Raw genomic sequence first — 18347 nt, 5'->3', positions numbered from 1 at the left:
CGTCCGCTTGTACCCCCGCCAAACGACATCGCCCCATCGCTAAGCTAACGAAACGAGGAATGTGACTATGGAACAAATAGGGCTAGAGAGATATAAAGGCGGAAAGAGGCAACAGGTGCGCTGTATCCGAATCAGATAGATTAGCTAGAACGCAGGGAGTTCGAAGAGAACAGAAAACAATTGACTATGACACTTATAAAATGTCAGTTCGCAAAATGTTGTGCCTACAATTTGTTTCTGCTTAGTGGCACGCTTTTTGTTTTAAAACTCACCGGCGAAAGTCTCCCTCTCTCAACATCTCTGTCAACTTCGGTGGCCTTCAGCTCGGCTTCGGCGTCGACCGACGCGTCGGCAGTAGCCGCGTTCTCGCCGAGGGCCACCCCTTGAAGAGTACGCAGGTTGCGCAGCTCCGTCGCCGTAGAGTGCTTTCTCTGTTCCCCCTGCAGTGGAAATATCTATGTACCAAACCCTTTTTGATAAAGCACAATTTTTGCACCACACCTCTACAAAGATTACGAGACGGACGGCAAAATGTGCATCGATGTGCTGACGATCGAACTTACCCAACTAACCTGGTCATTGCTCATTGTTGCCAGTAGCACTACCAGGAAACTAGGAAAGTCACACTCATTACTGGCCTGGCCTCAAAACTTACTTGGGTAAGAGGCCCGCAATGAACAATGATGTCAGGAAGAGGGCAGAGTTTTGACAGCATCAATGCACCGGCAGCCACTCTCGTGTCCTCGTAGCGTGATGTATAGAGCAGATAGTGGTCTAATGTGATGTAAAGTATATTGCAAGATGGACAGCTGACTGAGAAACTACGCGTGGGCGAGGCAAACCGATCAAGCTGCGAGGTGCCTACAACGATCAATAGGGCCTTGCGTTCCCTTGCAAAGGAAGAGCTTCTAGATTCACTGGCACATTGCCTTCGCTCGTCTTCCATCGACGCGACGAGATCCGCACCGCGTCGCCGGTGATTGTAGGAAATTATGATGCAGCTAGTAGCAAACTACTTGCAATCAAAACGAGTCGTTGGATCAGGGCAGTATTCTCTCGGGGAGAAGAGGAAATTTGTTATTATCGTCTCATTTGGCAGAGCCGATTTGTTTCCCGACAGTACTAATTGCAGTAGCGGTTATAGTAGTTGATCACTTTATTTAGAAAGAGCTACAGGATCAGTCAACGATTCTCTGTGGGCGGTAGTCGCTGTTCAGGTGGTTTGGAAGGCTGTTTAATTAGGCAACTTCGTATGACATACTTTTTCAGCATCTCCTACTGAGAATCGAAACATTTTTTATGTAAATCTTATTTACTTTAATATCTCTTTAGTTTATCTTTGTGGATGAGGTTTCTGAGAGAAATGAGCGTCTATCAGTCTCTATTTTTATTGGTAACAGCTACGTGTGAATCGTACCAGCCGTCTACGTTTGCCCGTTTTGTAACCACCGTTTTCGACGTGTCTCGTTGTATATATAGCTCGTTGCCCACCACCGAATAGGTTTGTAGACTGTAGGTACAACAGGGACGAGGAGTGTTCTGAGCTGGTGTCTATGCTATCACAAAAGGCAAAACCGTAAATGGCGACGGTGCTCCTAATCTAAAACATCCTGAACACCGGATTGGTGACAAGGGCTAGGATTTTTGTACGCTCGCAGATTTTCGTGATGCAATGAAAAGAGACGTGTACACCCAAACAGAAGAATTAGCAAATAGAGAAGTATGGAAACAATAACGGTAGAAAACATACAACTGCTGTTGCTGCTTTAGAGGTGTTTCAGCTTAGCTTACTTCAAATGTCTAAATGATCTGTTTAAGCTTTAGCGCAAGCTCGTTGCGAACATCTTTGATATACTTATGTATAGTTATGTGTCGATTATACGCCCTACGACGTGCGGCATAAAAACTGCGGATACGTTTAAATATTCAGAGACTGTTATTATGGAACAATGGTTACCTGACTGCGTGTGTGGCAGTCGATTAATTATCTGAGCGGTGGCTGGTGATAGCAGTTAAAAACTGACTCTGGACAGCACAGGTAGATTACTAGGCAATGGAACGAGACAGTATCGAGGTCAGTAGGGATTCAGGATAATGCTCACAGGATTATAGGGGGAGCGGGGAGAAAATTGGTGGGCCAGTGGACAGACACAATCGACTACGGGTGTGGATCGGTGCAGTTTGGTACGATACAATCATCATTACATCATCCTCATTGTCATCATTATCGACAACAATAACAATACAGCATACAATAGAGACAGCGATAGATAGATAGGTAAACAGATAGATAATATACAAATAGACAGAATAGCTCTAGACCGTCCTCTAAGGAGAACCAACCTTTGCTGTGCTTTGATCAACGGGTTTTACTATCTGAAAAAAGCGGGGGTAACAACAAACCTTAGGCTATCCTGCCGAACATAACTCTGTATGTATTCTACAATGGGAATACATAAATCAGTACGTTATGGATAAGCTGCTTTTGAGACACTGTTACAGCTACCCATTAGGGTAGAATACGCTATAGGTCATGAGCACAGAGATTAGAGTACATCAAGTTTCTATTAATAATAAATGTAATTTCATTTTATTTCTACCCTGTCAACGTGACATAGGTAAACGTGCATCAGAACGACAGTTATCGAAAGTGACTGAGCGAACGGACGAGCGGCGACATATCGACAAGAGGGCAACATCTCAGACAGAAAGGGAGGTAAGGGAGAAGGTGAGGGAATGAGGACGAGGCGGCGGCGGCTGGGGGGAGGCCAATCGAGGCAGATGAAGTTACATAGATAACGCATAGAGGGGAGTACAGTAGATAGAACGATAACGGCGAAGTAAAGCGCACAGATTCATATCGCGAATGATCACAATGTGACGCCAAGGGAAGACACCAGATGAATAAGTTTTCGCCGTCGTCGTGGTCATCGTCGCTGCTGGTGCGAGCCGCTCGTTCCGGCTTCTGCTTCTTCTGTGGATCGGTCGTACATCTTCTCTTCCGCTTCATTGCCATCGTCGTCGTCGTGCACGGAGAATATATCGCTTGCTTTAGCATTCGTTGTTTTTTCACTGGCGTAGCAGGAGATTAACAGTAAATGTAGTATACAGTGCCGTTTTCCAGCCGTTGACTTCCATTTAAGCGAGGCTCACGATTTACCACATCTTCTGTTACTTCGGCGAGCAGCTTTCTGGCTTATGAGTTGTTTGCGTGTGAATCTATATCAGAACACTAGCAGGGCTTTTTAGAGTGGATACCTCTACTAGTTTTCTGAAGCTTTATCCTGAAGTTCTCTCTCTCCCTCCTCCAGGGGGGCTTTACTCTTCCAAGGACGACGGCTTCAGTTTCGATTTTGGTGGTTTCCAGACTATACCACCACGGAAGTGCGCTACTGGCTTTCGGATAGGAGAGTACTGCCATGTTGGGGAATACCGCTGGGAACAGTGTACACGGATAAAGGCAATAAACTTTCTGGAGTTTCCTAAAAACTGCTGCCGATGGTACCATAAAAGCATTAAAATAATGGAAATATGGGAAAAAAGTGCGGGTTAAGGCTGAGGTAGTGCCGGGGGAAAAGTTGAAAAAATTTACAGACGAATAGAACTAAAACGATAGAAACAAAATGTCTGCCTTTATCGGCGTTGCTATTTTGTGGCTGTTAAAGACGGCCAGTAAAAACTGAATGGTGAATGCGATGAGGCTTGCCTTTCCCCTTGCTGGCGGCTGCTTGCTTGTCTCGTTGTGCTGGCCCGGCCACGACGACATCTTCGATGGTGCGGGACACTTGCGGGGCAGTGACGCAAAAATGATGAACAGGAGTGGCCACATGTGCCGGACAGATATCCCAAAAATTAACTAACTATGTCGACACCGCAAAATAGAAGCCAGATACCCATAGTCAGAAAGATTAGTAACAGAAGGCCGTTTCGGATCCAGAAAAAGTTAGAACGAAGCTTAGCAGATGGCCATGATATGGAGAAGTCGGATGACGGGCAGCAGGAGCAGTAGAAAGACCATACACCCATCAGGGGTTAAGCTTTACGCGAGGCTTTTTTCGTTCAACTAGTGACGGCAAATATGGGACGGGCCTAGGAGACACTAGAACGTCGCGATGTCAATAGAGCGGTGCTAGTAGTAGATGAAATCCGTATTGCTTCCCTGGAATCACCTGCAGCAAATGCACGGCAGACTAAAGCACAACAATAAGGACGAGGAAAATTGCGTACAATAAATGGTGTATCCTTTACAATTGATGATGTCTAACGGAATAAAAAAGGTCTTTCGTGAAGGTCGTCGAGAGTGCAGCATGCTTTGATGGGTTTGGGAACAAGTCGACAGCGATTAAGGGACACGATACCGATAGAGCGACTTCATCTGGGTTGAGATCTGGCTGGGTTCCAAAGAATAATTCTGGCTCGATGCGACAACGCTACACATTCTATAGTCCCACACGTTAAAAAATATTCAACAAATTGAGTGTTAGGAATAGAATCGCGAACTCTGGTGAACGTTAGTGGCATAATCTAAAGAGTAGCAGGCATTACGATAGGAACAATTCATCGAATACCGGCAATAACCTAATGGACCCGCTGCATAGATTGCTAGCTGTCGGACTCAAAAGCTGACTAGCGGCCGCAAATAGGAAACCTTTGTCGTCTCAAACGACGAATTCGTTGCTTTTGCAAAGAGAGACGCAGAGTAAAAGGGGAAGCTCACAAAATCAACTGCCTGACGAAGCAGAGCTATTGCAATCCATTGAAGGTTCAGCATCGGCGAGTTTGTTAGGTTCCGACCGATGAACCCTATGCGCGTGAGGGTTAACCCTGAATGGTAGAACGGATTATTGAGATGAAACATCATTGATCCGCTTGGTCCGATCTGGTATCACGTCCAGCCTTCTTCATAACTGTGGCCAATCCAGATCCGGCTAAAGTTCACTCTCCAAACTCATCATCTATTCTACAGCTACCCAGAACAAAGCAACTGAATTGTGAGCTCTCATGACTACGGCAAGATCTGAGACCCGAAGCCTTCTGCGGCCGGTTGGCCCGTGAAACATTGCCTGACACCAAAATTGCTGCCTTCAAATGGCAACCCCAGTAGTAACGCTACCAATCTGAGTAATAGATATGATATAGCCTAAGAGATCATGAACTATAACAAGGGTTGGAAAAAATCGAAAGGTAGCTATTGAGGTCAGATCAAGGAAAGCGTCAAAAAGTGCGCTCAAGAGGCTTCGAAAGTACTAGCGGTCGTAAGGATTCTCTGTACAAGTGTATATATATATATATACACACACACACAGAAGTGTCGTTAAGCCATCACATACGACAGCAGTTTACATGTAGATATAGAAAATTATGTATAAATATGCCCAATAGTATCATTTATGTAAATGTAATATTTATCTACATGAAGAGTACTCGTGGTACATGTTATTCATATACACTAAACGTAATCGTATTTATATGCGACTAATCACTTCATTTGGACGAGTCAGCTAAAAAACGAAATTCAAATCAATGATCTCATCTGTACATATGGCGGAGCGATGCACAGTGAACGAACTGGACGAAGGCCGGATCATCGGCGGGACCACCTCGGCAATAAGGGCTAGTGAGCGTTGCCTACGCCGGACGCCAAGAATGCCCTTTTAGTTTCCTACTATCACTATTAATTGGCTAGTATAAAGCAAACACACACTCACACAGATGGTTATTTAGAACGTGTACTAGCTAAAGGCACTGATATACTGGGGGAGGCAGAAATGCTTTGTAGTAGCGGTGCCGATAGTGGCGGCGTTATGCGAGTACGATTTGTTGTCATCTCCAGCAGACTACACGCATCATCTTTGCGCTGCATCAGGCTTCTAAGGCCCATGCAGAATTAGCTGACTACTATAAGTATGTACGAAATATGCGAAACTGCTAATGGTTGGTAATAGCAATTAGTCTCGAATTCACGTAGCACTAAGTTCGTCAAACGACTCGGGTTCGAGTCGTGGACGGCGTCCTAGAGTTGCTTGAGTCTGCCTGAGCTCGGCTTGTCTCTCTTGAGCAAGTGGGCGCCGTAAAGATGCTAGAGTACTCACTTAGAAGTGGGTCCATGGTTCAGCGCGAAAAAGAAAGTTCAGAGACTCGAACAAACCGAAACTGATCAAACACGGTAGAAATGCAATAGTGCAGTGTTACAACGATTTGCTAAAAGTATGCGCTTGCAAATTCTGACTGTACGTCAGTCATATCATCTAAAAGCGTCCGGGGCTGACCCGTACCCGTGAGTCGGTTCATGCTGGCCGAGAGGCTCCGAGATCAACAGACACATTAGGTTAAGGGGCACCGGGATGCTGAGATTAGGTACCAGTACAAATGTTGCTCAAATGTGCTTACGTCCACACCATTTACATAGATGTGGATATTATAATAAATTAAAAAGAACATTTCTCTTATAACATAATACTTTGACGAAATAATGTCTATGTAGTACATTTCAATCTACCTACCACAGAAGTTCAGTCGTATAATATTGCACGTTTATAAGATTCAGAAAAAAAAAGTGATATATTATAATAATGTGCCAAAATGTTTCGAGTCGTTGAAGTCTCTTGAATGGAGCTCGGCAAGTTATCGAGTTTGCCTAATATAGGAACTGCAAAATGATATATATGCATTTTCCTGTTGCGGACAGTGGTATCTCACCTGAGGCATGAGTTGATCCGTGCTGCCCACACGCGTTACTTTGTTTCGGTTCGTGAACTTCTTGACAAACTTCTCGACGTTGGCATTGTACTTCATGAAGGTCACGTAGGCGGCATAACATGATAGCAGTATGAGCGCTTCCCACCAATGAATGACGTTGTCCCGGAAGAACACGATAAGTATGATGAGTATGATGGAATAGAAGGACACGTCACGGAAGAGTGGCCACCACGTCAGTTGGAGGACGCTCTTTGAGAAGATGGCGCACATCGAGATCACAAACAGGATATTGAAGACGGCAGATCCTACGATCGTACCAATTCCTGCAATAAGGCCAATTTAATTATGCAAAATCCCCATTCAAAAACATATCGCGATTGTTCTACATTTTACACATTCTCTATATACATGCGTAGTCGTTTTGACTTCCTACCGTAATCCTCTGTTAAATAAGGAAATAGTATGCCGTAAAGTCGTCGTTAGAATCAAAAGTGCTAAAGGATAACCTTTTTCTGAATATATCATCCAGTGTTGATTTCCTAACGACGTGCGTAGCCAACTTAATAAACTGAACTTTTCCTCTCACTACCCTCTAATCGTATTTTGTCCTACAAATTCTATGATTCTCATCGAAATGTAGATTACGTAGCCAGGATATTATTAAGCCAAATTAATGCAAATGCCGACAAAGGTATCGTTGAATACTGATATTCGAGTAAGGAACAACGACTACGTACTTAGCCTCTTTTTTTGCCCTGTGCCTTCCACGTGACATTATTACCGCTAGTATGCATTATAGTGCTCACTTGCTCTTTGTGCTTGGCCTAGTGAGGCGTGTCGGGTATTACCCGCTCGCTTAGTTGTTACTTACCTACGTCATCGAAGGAGATGAATACGCCGATGACGCTAGTGAAGAGCTCGGGCGCTGACCCGCCCGCTGCCATAAATGTTGCTCCCGCCACGTCTTCCGAGATGGCAAGCTTCTCGGTTATAACGTCGAGTGCGGGAATAAAGAATTCATCACAGACAATCGCTAGCGCTACGAACATATAAACAAGACCCGTGATGTGTAATATCACAGCTCCTTGACGCCGCTCTGTAACCGAAAACAAATCTGCAGGAAATTGTGCTGAACCGCTCGGATGTTCTGCTGCTGTTGTTGATATTAGTCCCATTGTTACGCGATCATTGACGATTGATGCCGTAGTGAAAACGAATGCAGTACGGCCAAGTGTTTATGGGTTCGTATGTTGATACGTTCGGCGGCGTCATGTCACAGCGCGGATACAATATGACGCATGTTGATGGATACGTAATTTCATATCGGGGCGGCGATGCAGTGCGAAACCAGGACCATGATTTCCCAGGCGAAAAAGACCGCATGATCCCACCCAACGCGAAGGCCACGATTGTATCCCAGGCATAGGCAGCAGTAACGACAGTGACGCCGCCGGTAACGAGACGAAAAAGACCATACGAACAAGAAACCAAAGCAGCAGCAGCAGCAGGGGAAAAGCATAGAACGGGTAAAATTATAAGGGGAGGAAACGAACGACAACAACAATAAGAACAGCCCGTTAGTTAATGTCTACAACTATCTTTATAGCTTTTCTTGCTTGAACCCCTCCTCCTACTGCCAGTGTCCCTGATGCTTGCGTTACGTCGCTTATCGCAATAGCGCAAGCTGACTTTTCCTTGTCACGAAGCGGTTCGCCAACGGTACTTGGCATGAACAGGGGCCAGTGACTACTCTAATTGGTTAGTTGGACCTGCTATGTCGCCCGACAGACGCGCTGCTGGCTAGCAGCGTTTTCCTACCTACGAAAGAAAATAGAACTGCTATCGGCATCGCCGCCGATCTGCAATAACACGCAAACGCAGCGATGGTGGCCAACGACGCACTTTTTCAACTGTTTTCTACAGAAACGAACATACTAAGGCTAGCTGTGGCAAATGGTCGTGAGGTAGTTTGTACCGGAAATATCGATCAGAAGCATTTATTTGAAACGAAAGAGAAAAATATGCTAAATTGGAAATAGGTAGCGCAGGCAAATAGGGACGCACTTTAATTCGCAGTAGCTATTGTACCCAACGAGACCTGTACATTGAAGCTTTGTGCCTGTGACCACAGCGCCAGGGCCATAGATATGGTTATAGCGCCACTGATGGTCATCACTATGGTTATCTCTGTCGTCGTCGTCATCATAGTGACAGTTGCGGTAAGGCGAATGACGTAGGACCAGACGATCTCTGCGTATCAAATGCTAAAGAACAGGTAGAGATAGCTGCTACTTTTGTACCATGTACATTAACATGCGAGAACGGGACGAGAATAGCCTTGAAACGTTGTAATAAACTGTTGGCCATAGAGCCTGTGGCACTGGAATGCCGGCGATAAATCGTCGAGGGCCTACGTCCGCGTTGACTGCTGTTGTTAAATGACACTAGATGAGAATAGAAAAAGATGAGCGAGCGACGTTACTGAAAGGTAATAGTGTGTCGCGGAAACACGCAGAAGCCGGGGGCATGAAGTAGGGACTTGGTACTGGTGATAGTTCAATCGGACAGAAGGACATCAATAGAAACAAGTTAGGCGGTAGCTCCAGCACCGGTGCAGTATGCCAGTCAATCTAGTCGGCTGACTACCATAGGAAGGTACGAACCAAGGCGTAGGCACATTTCGTTTCGTGCTGGGAACCAGTCAGCCCTCTTTTTGATGGAATTACGCCTAACGGCGATACCGGACGTAGCACTCGAAACATAGAGGGTCCTAGAGAAAAGCGAATGCTTGCTGACCACCCGCCAACTAGTCAAGCTGTCCACTCGCCCCGATATGGGGTCGAAGCTTAATGATGGTAGAATTACCAGGATCGGCCTTGGCTCTTAGTGTCACTTAACTGTTTCAAGTGAAGCAATTTGTAGTTTCACGTAGTGGTTTCAGTCCTTGCCATTACTATACATGAGGGATCGACGAGAGCCAGTCCTTTTTAAAATAAGGACTCCGGTTTCCTTTTTTCTCTATCTTTATCTGCTGCCCATTGACCGCGGAACACGCTCTAGCTAGCTACCATAACCAACATATAATAGTAGAGAAATCCAATCGGATACTAAGTAACCAGCGGAGGACCGGTGAATGAGGCGGACGCGAATCGATATGCGCATAAACAACATCAATGACAAATAAGTCCCCCGTTCCGAAAGCGGGACCCCAGGGTCTCTTTGTTATTCAAACCTCAATGCATTTCACTACCGTCTAAAAAAGATCAGTGAGATAAACGAGAATTACATGGAACTGATTTGACTCATATTGCCCTCTCAGACCCGCTTGCGATATCCAGTCACTTGTTTTACCCAATTTCTCGTTTTCCGTGGTAAGCGCATCGCGTCATCTTATCTGAAGTTAGTTGCTGGCCCATCTTGGTTACTATAATCCATAAATATGACTTTTTTAGAGTTAGTCAATACTTAAATTGACAACGAAAAGACATATACTTTTGAAATCTCGTTTACGTTCGTAACATAGATAAACAAACTGGTCCTACAGACAACTCCTAAACCGAATCAACCAATGTAAACCAACGATGTCTTGCTTGCACGATACATTTATCAAGATATTATTGTCTAGCACCTTGAGTTTAGCCGGTAGCGTCAGTGGTATGGCGCACCGCTGCTGATTCTCTGATCAATATCGAAGTTACTGGCGAAAACGACGATTTTAACTTCGCTGGACTGCTCCGGGTTCACAACCTTATCCAACCAGGTGGGCCTAGCAAATAAAGATATTGACGACAGATTTTACCACGCACCGCGGTCGTAAGCAGTCCTCCAATCTGCCAAGTTTTCTACCCAGCCAATAAATGGACCTGTTCAATACAACCATCGCGCCTTATGACAGCTGCATTTGCTGCTAGCGGCCGGCTGGCATCATTAATGAGGCAAAAGTTCTTATTAGAACATCTATAGTAGGGTACTGTGTACGTGAACAAAGACCAACGTCAATGACGCACGTAGTGATAAGCATAGATTGCTGCTGCTGCCATTGCCACCGCTATCGGACAGAAAACGATTATGAAATCGTGAGAGGCCATTGCGTCCACCATACAGGTCTCCTAACGATTCGTTCGCGGGCGTTAGGAATACAGGGAGGGGACCGTGGTGGACAGCGATCCACGGATAACTGTGGCTAATTGAAAATACACTGATGGAACTAGATTTCGCTGGGTTAAGTGGAGCAAAGCAGGACAACTAAAGTACTGCGGAGTAATCAGTCTTCGAACCAATCATTGCCAGTAAGCAAGTATCAGCAAACGTATGATGCACATGTAGTAATAGTACCCGAGTACCAGTCGAGTTTGCAGCTGATGTTTTAGCTATGCAGAGCTAAGAGTTATGTCTCACCCGTAGATAGACAAGCATGAAGATGAAGACAACTTAACACGATACCGCCAACTTTTAAGCGACTAGTCAAGGCACCGTAGGAGCGACTTCAGCAACAAAAAAGTTTTGGGCAAAATTACCTCGCAGACCAGTAAGTCAAACTTAGATGCATGGCTGAAAGTTTCCCAATCAAGGGCTACAGATGGCCCATATGCTGGCTAGTTAGACCCACATTGCCGACGGCAGCATTGCACCTCTTGCCTCCAGATAGGCAAACTGAAAAACACCGGCCCGGATCGAAGCCCTCAGCGGGTGGCTTTCGAGCCGTATGCCAAAGGTCCTGTTTGCTGGCACAGCGCACGCAGGGATTTATATATAAATATATACAGAAGCAAACTACACAGACAGGGAGTTCTTTCCGCAACGTCGTTCGTACAGGACGAGCCGATAGCACAACGATCCCTAAATATCTCATGTACCGGACTGCTGTGTAGGCGGGCATAATGAATGCTCACGAAAGGAAAGGATAAGTATTCTTAAAAATATGTGAAGAAATTGCTACAATTTTATATGAAATATGTAGTTGACTAAATCTATACGGACACAATATAGGTACCTTCGAACGCTATGTTGTGATTAAAAAAGAAGTTCTGTACAACCAGAAATCCGCCGCGGAAAGGACGATGCGGCTAAATGGTCGTAGAGTCAGTTGTACGCGTACTGCTTCTTCTTCGCGGTACGGCGCCCGTGTGAACACCGCACTGGTGCCTTTGAACTTTCGAACATGTTGAAAGCCGGCCGTGGCTGAAGCTGAAACCCAGCTTTGTTGTCAGGCCTGATTTGGTGGCCTCAACGTGCCGTCTGTCCTGCGCCGAAGCAGTGCATGACGACGACGCTAGTAGTTTCCATAGCAACAATAGGATCACAAAAGTTTGCCGCCGTTTGACGCGGAAAGTTGACTAAAAACGTTCTCAGCAGCTCCAGAGTTAAAGCTCGAATAGAAAGAGACGGTCGTGTAACGGTCGATCCCTTAAAGATTGACCATCGAGAAAGCTGGATTCACACGGCAACGGAACCCTTTCTCTGTTCTCTTGACAACCAAACGAAGATGGACTAGATATATGGCTTTTTCTAGCATTAGCTTCAACATAGGCGTCACTGCCCAGCTGGCCGGCATAGAAGGCGAGCTATATCTTACGGAGGGCCTTTCCTTGGCAAGGGACGATCCACCCGCAAAACGCACTCGAACGCTGCGGTACCAATGATTATATGTCACTCTACAACAGCAGTTAGGAAGCTACCCCATGCCATTTGCACAACTTAGCAATTTTCGTCGTATGTCTGTTCATCTCTACGCTATGGCTGTCAGCTTGCAAGCCCAGTCCGCCCTCGAAGCTCAGACACGTCATATACGAGTAGCCAATTATAAAGCTGGACATTTACGGTGATTCTCATATGACCAAAGGGATGACGGTATCAAATTTGACAATTAGTTTTTTGAGTAAGCAGAACTGTGACAAGTTCAGGGGAATTGGAAATCTGGGGCCTATCAAAAACGAAGTATATAGGTGGCGAGCGATTTAGGAGCGTTTCAACACGACGTAGCATTTCTGAACTTCGTAAGACGGATGCGTGCGAGGCGAAGTGTTTTATATGTCATCACCATTACTACCGCGGCAATACTATATACCAGTAATACAAATTAGCCGCACATACTGGAAAAATCTAGATATGGTGGGGTACACATTTCTGTGTAGGTACAAAAAAATATATATTGTGCTCCGTACGTGGCAAAATGAGGTCAATTTTACTTAATAATTAATAGTATTACTTTAACAGAACGTAACACAGTTCAATTGTATAATGCGTAATAACTCTAAGCACAAGATGACTAACTGAATACATAGTGGAGGTTGCTGGCTTAGTTTAATTGTAACACTAATAAATGCTACGTAATGTTTGCGTGGACGTAAGATGTTTGCGTGAAGTGCTGACCAATAACAGGCCATCAACATCGACATCACCCCGCTGGATTGACCCAAAAATCAAGCCTGTTTATTGACGCTTCGTTCAATAAAGCCGCCTCTGTGCTGAAAATGTTTGTTTTAGCATTTTCCTAGAACGGCTGTCATTTTTCGCGTACATAGTTGAGGATCGAGGTAGCATGCAATAAGGAAAAAGGGGTTCCTTGTATTTCGTACAGTCAGCGTGGTCCTTTCCGGTATGAGGTCAGACGTAAAGTAATCATAATGAATTGAATGTTATTACACTTATAACCTTACATTATATCGTACCAACTTATAGGATCCTGTATAATTTCATTGTTTACTTTATAGTACCATCACACTCGATGTATTGCGTACACGAACACATTTTGATACCTTTTTTTAGAGTAAATTATGCGATTTTTGGTAGAAAGAAAATTTTCCCAGATACATATAATAATTCGTTTTGTGTTTCGAAAGAGCAGACAGCTGTGGACAAAACAAATTAATAATAATAGTACTATGATTTAGCGACCCATAGCAACATTTGTTAAAAAAAGAAAAAAAAAACCTTATCTTCCTGGTGCTGCGGTCGTTTAGCAATAGACGTTTTTAACTTGCACCTGTTATCTTTGAAGCAATCATTCATCGTTCGAGCAATTTGCGGCTACAAACGGGTAATTTTGTTCCTAGCATTTAAACAAATTCGCTAAATTTACCTACTATGAGCATAGTGTATCGTCTTGCTGATAAAAGCCATATGAATGGCTCTGAATGAGGCATAACATATACTCGAGTACGGCTAGTGTCAAAATTAAATCCCGTATGCGTTTAGCTGTCACTTCCGAAAAAAATGCATGAGAAAAAAATGAAAAAAAAAATTAATCAAGAAAGCGAATAGAAACAGTTTAACGAGTGACCAGACGGCTAAGCAGCAGCGGTAATAACTCATTACAGAAAACTTCTCTACATTGTCGGTAATATACATATTGGCATTTATATAATGGTTCGCAGCCTCATCACTTGCATTTGTTCAAGTTGTTTTCAGTATTGCCGCTTCTGCCGTCACAAGTATCATGGTTATTGATGTTTTTCCTGCACCTGCTTGCGCTGCCCCCACTCCCCAGTGGATAAACCCACTGGAGGCTTTATTTGCAGGCGTGATTTTTGTGTGTTATGCGTTCTCTCACGTTGTCTTCCCAGCTATATATAAGAACTGCTGTTTTGTAATCATTATACCTGTATACATTTGTTATGCGTCGCTTCTCTATGAAAGCTAGAAAGCTGCGGAGGGGCTCGGATGCGTACGCATATAAGCATGCATTTATACTAAATACGAACAGTTTGCCCTTCTTCTTCCCGAACGATGAGCGAACTGCCTTATCGGGGTTTCATTACTCAAAGCATCTGAGCAAATCGGTAGGTGGTAGACCGTACGTTGCGCGCTAAGGCCCACATCGGTAAAAGGACACGTGCTTATCGTGCCCTATATTATATATATCCGTATCCATATATGACTGGCAAAGTGCTGCATATACTATCGAAGTTTCTAGAATAAGGGTAAATGTGCTTGGGTATCATTGTGAGCCAAATTAGATTGGGCTATTTTAGAAGCGGACGAAGACGGCGCGAGCAGCCGCTCGTTCAGACCATGCTATACTGAACGGTTGGTCATCTACGCACCTCCCGAGGCCCTCATTTATGGAAGCAGACAGCGGCCAGTAGTGGTAGCAGGCTGCTCGAACGACAGGCACCTATTTGGGGGCGACCCTTTTCTCATCGTTTTACCCCGTTCTCAAACGAGCTATAGCTACCCAATGTGAGGCGAGACGGCGTTCCCGGGAGGGAAGGCAAGTTTGGCTTGAAGCCCGTAATGGCAGATGGCAGCGTGCCGTGGGTTAGACCTACTGTAATTCTTTGCTGAACTGCCAGGGCTGCCCGCTGCTTCTAAACGGCCTGGTCCATAAAGCCCTTAGCCTTGTTGTCTGACGCACGCACGCGCGTGGGCCCGACGGCGGGAGTAGGTCCTAGATTGAGCAAAAACGACAACGGCTGCCAGGTGCTAAGAGCGAATCATAAAATTGAGCGACACTCAACAGTCATTCCAGGACAGCTTTTCGTGGTGCTGCCAATGTGTGCACTCACATCCAAAAACAAGTGAGTCGCTCAGTGTCAGCTGATAAGTAGGCTTCTAGCGGACAACTAGCTAACAGCCAGGCTGTGGTGGCAGAGATCATCTTTTTTTGCGGAAAATACTGTCCGGCCGCTGTTCAGGTTTAGTGGACAGCAAATCATCTACTCAGGGTGGACAAAATCTGGCTGCGAACGCGGCAGCGTATACGTGGCCTTCCGTCGCCCAGGTCTTTGTTATAGCCTGTAGGCGTTCGCGGGACGCATGGGCAAGCCAACATCACTTCGTTTTAAATGTCTGTCAGAATGGGGGACACGAAAAGTAAAGACCAACAGCCTTGTCTGCAGCAGTAGCTGTTTCACGAAATGAATATCAAGGTGATCCTAAAGTCCCGCCTAAACGCCTGCGGCGGTAACGATATTCATTCATTGAAAAGGGGTTGTTGCTGTCGTCTATTCGATATTCTACCTCTGCTGGTCTTGTATTTGAACAGATATTTGGCTTCTTTTTTCTAGCCGTCTCGGAAATCAGCCTCGGCCATCGAGACCCCCGCTCCCGCCATCTGTGTGTTACTGCGTCATGAAACTACAAGTGGATAGATGATAAAGTTCTGAAAATAGTACGAGATGGCGTCACTTTTGATTATATCATTGCAGCGTGGTTGCTCCGAAAACCTAGAAAATGTATTTTTGAGACCTACCAACACCACACAAATAGGCCAGAGCTGTTCTATTTCCTTGAATTTTACATGCAAGAGTAATATTACCCTACGTAATAGTCACAGTAGCAGCAATGACCATTCCATAACGTTGCATACAAAATTTATGACACATTAAGCTCTAGTAAAATTCGTCACTTTAGTTAGTGTCGCTTCATTTTGTGTGCGAGTTTTATCAAAAATAAAAATAATTAAGTAATGATAGCGCACGAGTCTGACAAACGACATATCAACATTGCATATTTGTAACGCGTAATGCTACACGAGGCATTTTGCCCTTTATATGTATCTATAAACGATTAGGATACGAGTTATATAATATAAAATAATGAAAATAGTAAAAATCGTTACCATTTGTCTTGTTCGGCGCCGGGGTCGTAGCAGCGGTCGCGGCGTGTTGTAGTAAATTGCGCGAGTGGAAGCCCCCGTCGTGGAGGGCGCAGTCATGGCTAGTAAATCGAAATATCATCGAGGCGGCATTATTGCTACCATCCGTGCCACCGGTTATACTACCATGGAACAGCGAATAGAGTGAGCCGACGAGGAAGGTGCTCAACAAATAGATCACAGGACTGCGAAGTCGTTTACGGGGCCGGCATCGGATGCCGCCCCGCGCCGTCGCCTCCAGCGTCACCAGGCCCATGCCGGTAGTTCCACTGTGCTGCTGGTGGAGATTCAGTGGCGTACGCCAGCGGCGACACTGATGGTCAATCCGTTTGGCGGGCTCGAGGTAGCAACGGCCGCTGTCGGTAAGCCGCTGGCCGAATCGATAGTTGCTAAGGACACCGACTAGCTGATGGCGATAGGCTGGCAGACAACAACAACGACAACAACAACAATGTCGGCAGGACGGTGCGCTGATGAACCTGCTTCTGCTGCCGCTAACGGACAATTCTCGTTGCCGTTGCTTTTGCTGCTGCTGCTGCTGCTGCTCTTGTTGTCAAAATCGTCACTGTAGAAGTATCGGTGGCACTGGTAATCGCCGCGCATGCTGGCTTTCCTTGTGCTACGTGCGCTTTTTTTTCTGCTCGTTGTCGTTTTTCGTTGGATTGAACTGGATGGTGAACGGCGCCTCAAAGGCCGCGATGGTCACTGCTGCTGCTCGATTGTTATGGTAACGATGACGCTGATAGATGGGTTGCCCTGTGTCTGTGTCGTACGGGGGCTAAAACGACAGGCTGGTACGGTTTCGCAGCAACAACGGCCAACGATATTGAGTGTAACCACACACAGCCTGGTCGCTGCTTGCACTTTTTCGTGAGCACGTATGCCACTGGGGCAACGAAAAAGAAGATAATGAAGTTTTACTGAAACTTGAAGGCATAGAAGAAGAAGAACAATCGTTGTTGTCGTGACGGTTACAATGTGCCGGCGATTGTAATAGGTCGTGTGCGCCTACCGGTAGCAGGTTATTTCTTGGGTGGTAATTTTATGTGTCGTATTATGGTTGTTATACAATGCTTGCTCGGTATATCGTTAGCATTGATATTGTTATTGTTGTTGATGTGGTGGATATTAGATAGTCGAGCAAAATAAGAACGAAGGACGATGGCTGAAATAACGAACGAACAAAAAACATCAAATGGTTAGAGCTTATGAAAAGCTGATTCAAAAACATCAACCGCCCAAGACTGCTAGTGATGTTAATCTGTTTGAAATAAACCTCAATAAATATCAAACAATTTCAAAAAGATTCAAGTCGCTTAGTAAATAATAGTACATACTAACTTTATATATACAACAATTACTCAAGTTGTTGTTTTACGGTCAGAGTCTTAAATTTGATAAATGCGAGACAACAATATACTGGCTAGATTTGAAATTTGCTTGTAGTCTCATCTTTATGAAATGTAGAACTTCGATAGAAACTATAGTTTGTTTTTGCTCAGTTTGTTGTGTTTTTTTCTATTTATTCTTATTAGCGCATGCATAACTGCAGGCGATAGCTTGTTCCCTGACGTTCCGGACGCTTCGTAGCTGGTGCTAGCAGTTGTGGGCGTTGCTAAGCGAGCGCTGTGGGGCTCGGGACAGAAGAGGAGCGTCAAAGCGTTTACGACGACAGTGATCTCGCAAAATCGGCCAGTTTGCCCCAGCAGTGACACAAAGGGGGCTATGCAAAGCAGGGCCATTCATTGTGTTCGGCGGGGCGTGGATAGCGGGCTTGTTCGCTGGCTGGCGAAACTGGAGGCCCTTATGTGGGTCAACATTTGCTGCTGCTGCTGCTGCTGCGAGCATGAACCTAACATGCATCTAAATTCTGCTCAGTAACGTGTAGGCCTGTGATGATTGTATTGCGCACCTCCATTTCTATTTTGTAGAACTGATGTCCTTTCTATAGGCCGGCCTGTGTTTATTACCTATTCGTATATAGCCCTGGATGCTGACTTTGCTGACGCGGCTGCGTCTGTTCCTTTCTCTTAATGTGGTATATGGTATA

The 18347-nt window shown here is 45.1% G+C and overlaps 2 protein-coding genes across 8 annotated transcripts in view; one reads left to right on the top strand and one right to left on the bottom strand.

Annotated features, from left to right (window-relative positions):
* LOC111254632 (uncharacterized) overlaps positions 1-18347 on the top strand; it is a 160445-nt gene that overhangs the window by 82582 nt on the left and 59516 nt on the right. For both annotated transcript variants that reach the window (XM_086975401.1, XM_086975402.1), the window contains one exon: positions 2619-2716. In XM_086975401.1, coding sequence (XP_086831527.1) covers positions 2619-2716 — 98 coding nt within the window. The remainder of the gene's footprint in view (positions 1-2618; positions 2717-18347) is intronic.
* Positions 1-18347, bottom strand: part of Nckx30C (solute carrier family 24 member Nckx30C) — a 129499-nt gene that overhangs the window by 89513 nt on the left and 21639 nt on the right. For 4 of the 6 annotated variants that reach the window (XR_015317475.1, XR_015317474.1, XM_086975397.1 and 1 more), the window contains exons 3-7: positions 16262-17462; positions 7571-7852; positions 6700-7022; positions 2344-2376; positions 273-440 (exon numbers count right to left, since the gene is read on the bottom strand). Coding sequence is in view for 4 of the 6 variants with exons in the window: in XM_086975397.1 (XP_086831523.1) it covers positions 273-440; positions 2344-2376; positions 6700-7022; positions 7571-7852; positions 16262-16553 (1098 nt within the window). In the remaining 2 variants the exon portion in view is untranslated. The remainder of the gene's footprint in view (positions 1-272; positions 441-2343; positions 2377-6699; positions 7023-7570; positions 7853-16261; positions 17463-18347) is intronic. The other 2 variants (XM_086975395.1, XM_086975398.1) reach the window with 2 other exon arrangements.

This window comes from Varroa destructor, unplaced genomic scaffold, assembly GCF_002443255.2.
Source record: "Varroa destructor unplaced genomic scaffold, Vdes_3.0 BEIS01000007.1, whole genome shotgun sequence".
NCBI classification, from domain to species: Eukaryota; Metazoa; Arthropoda; class Arachnida; order Mesostigmata; family Varroidae; genus Varroa; species Varroa destructor.
The sequence above is the reverse complement of the archived record's forward strand: the minus strand, read 5'-3'. Positions and strand labels throughout refer to the sequence as shown.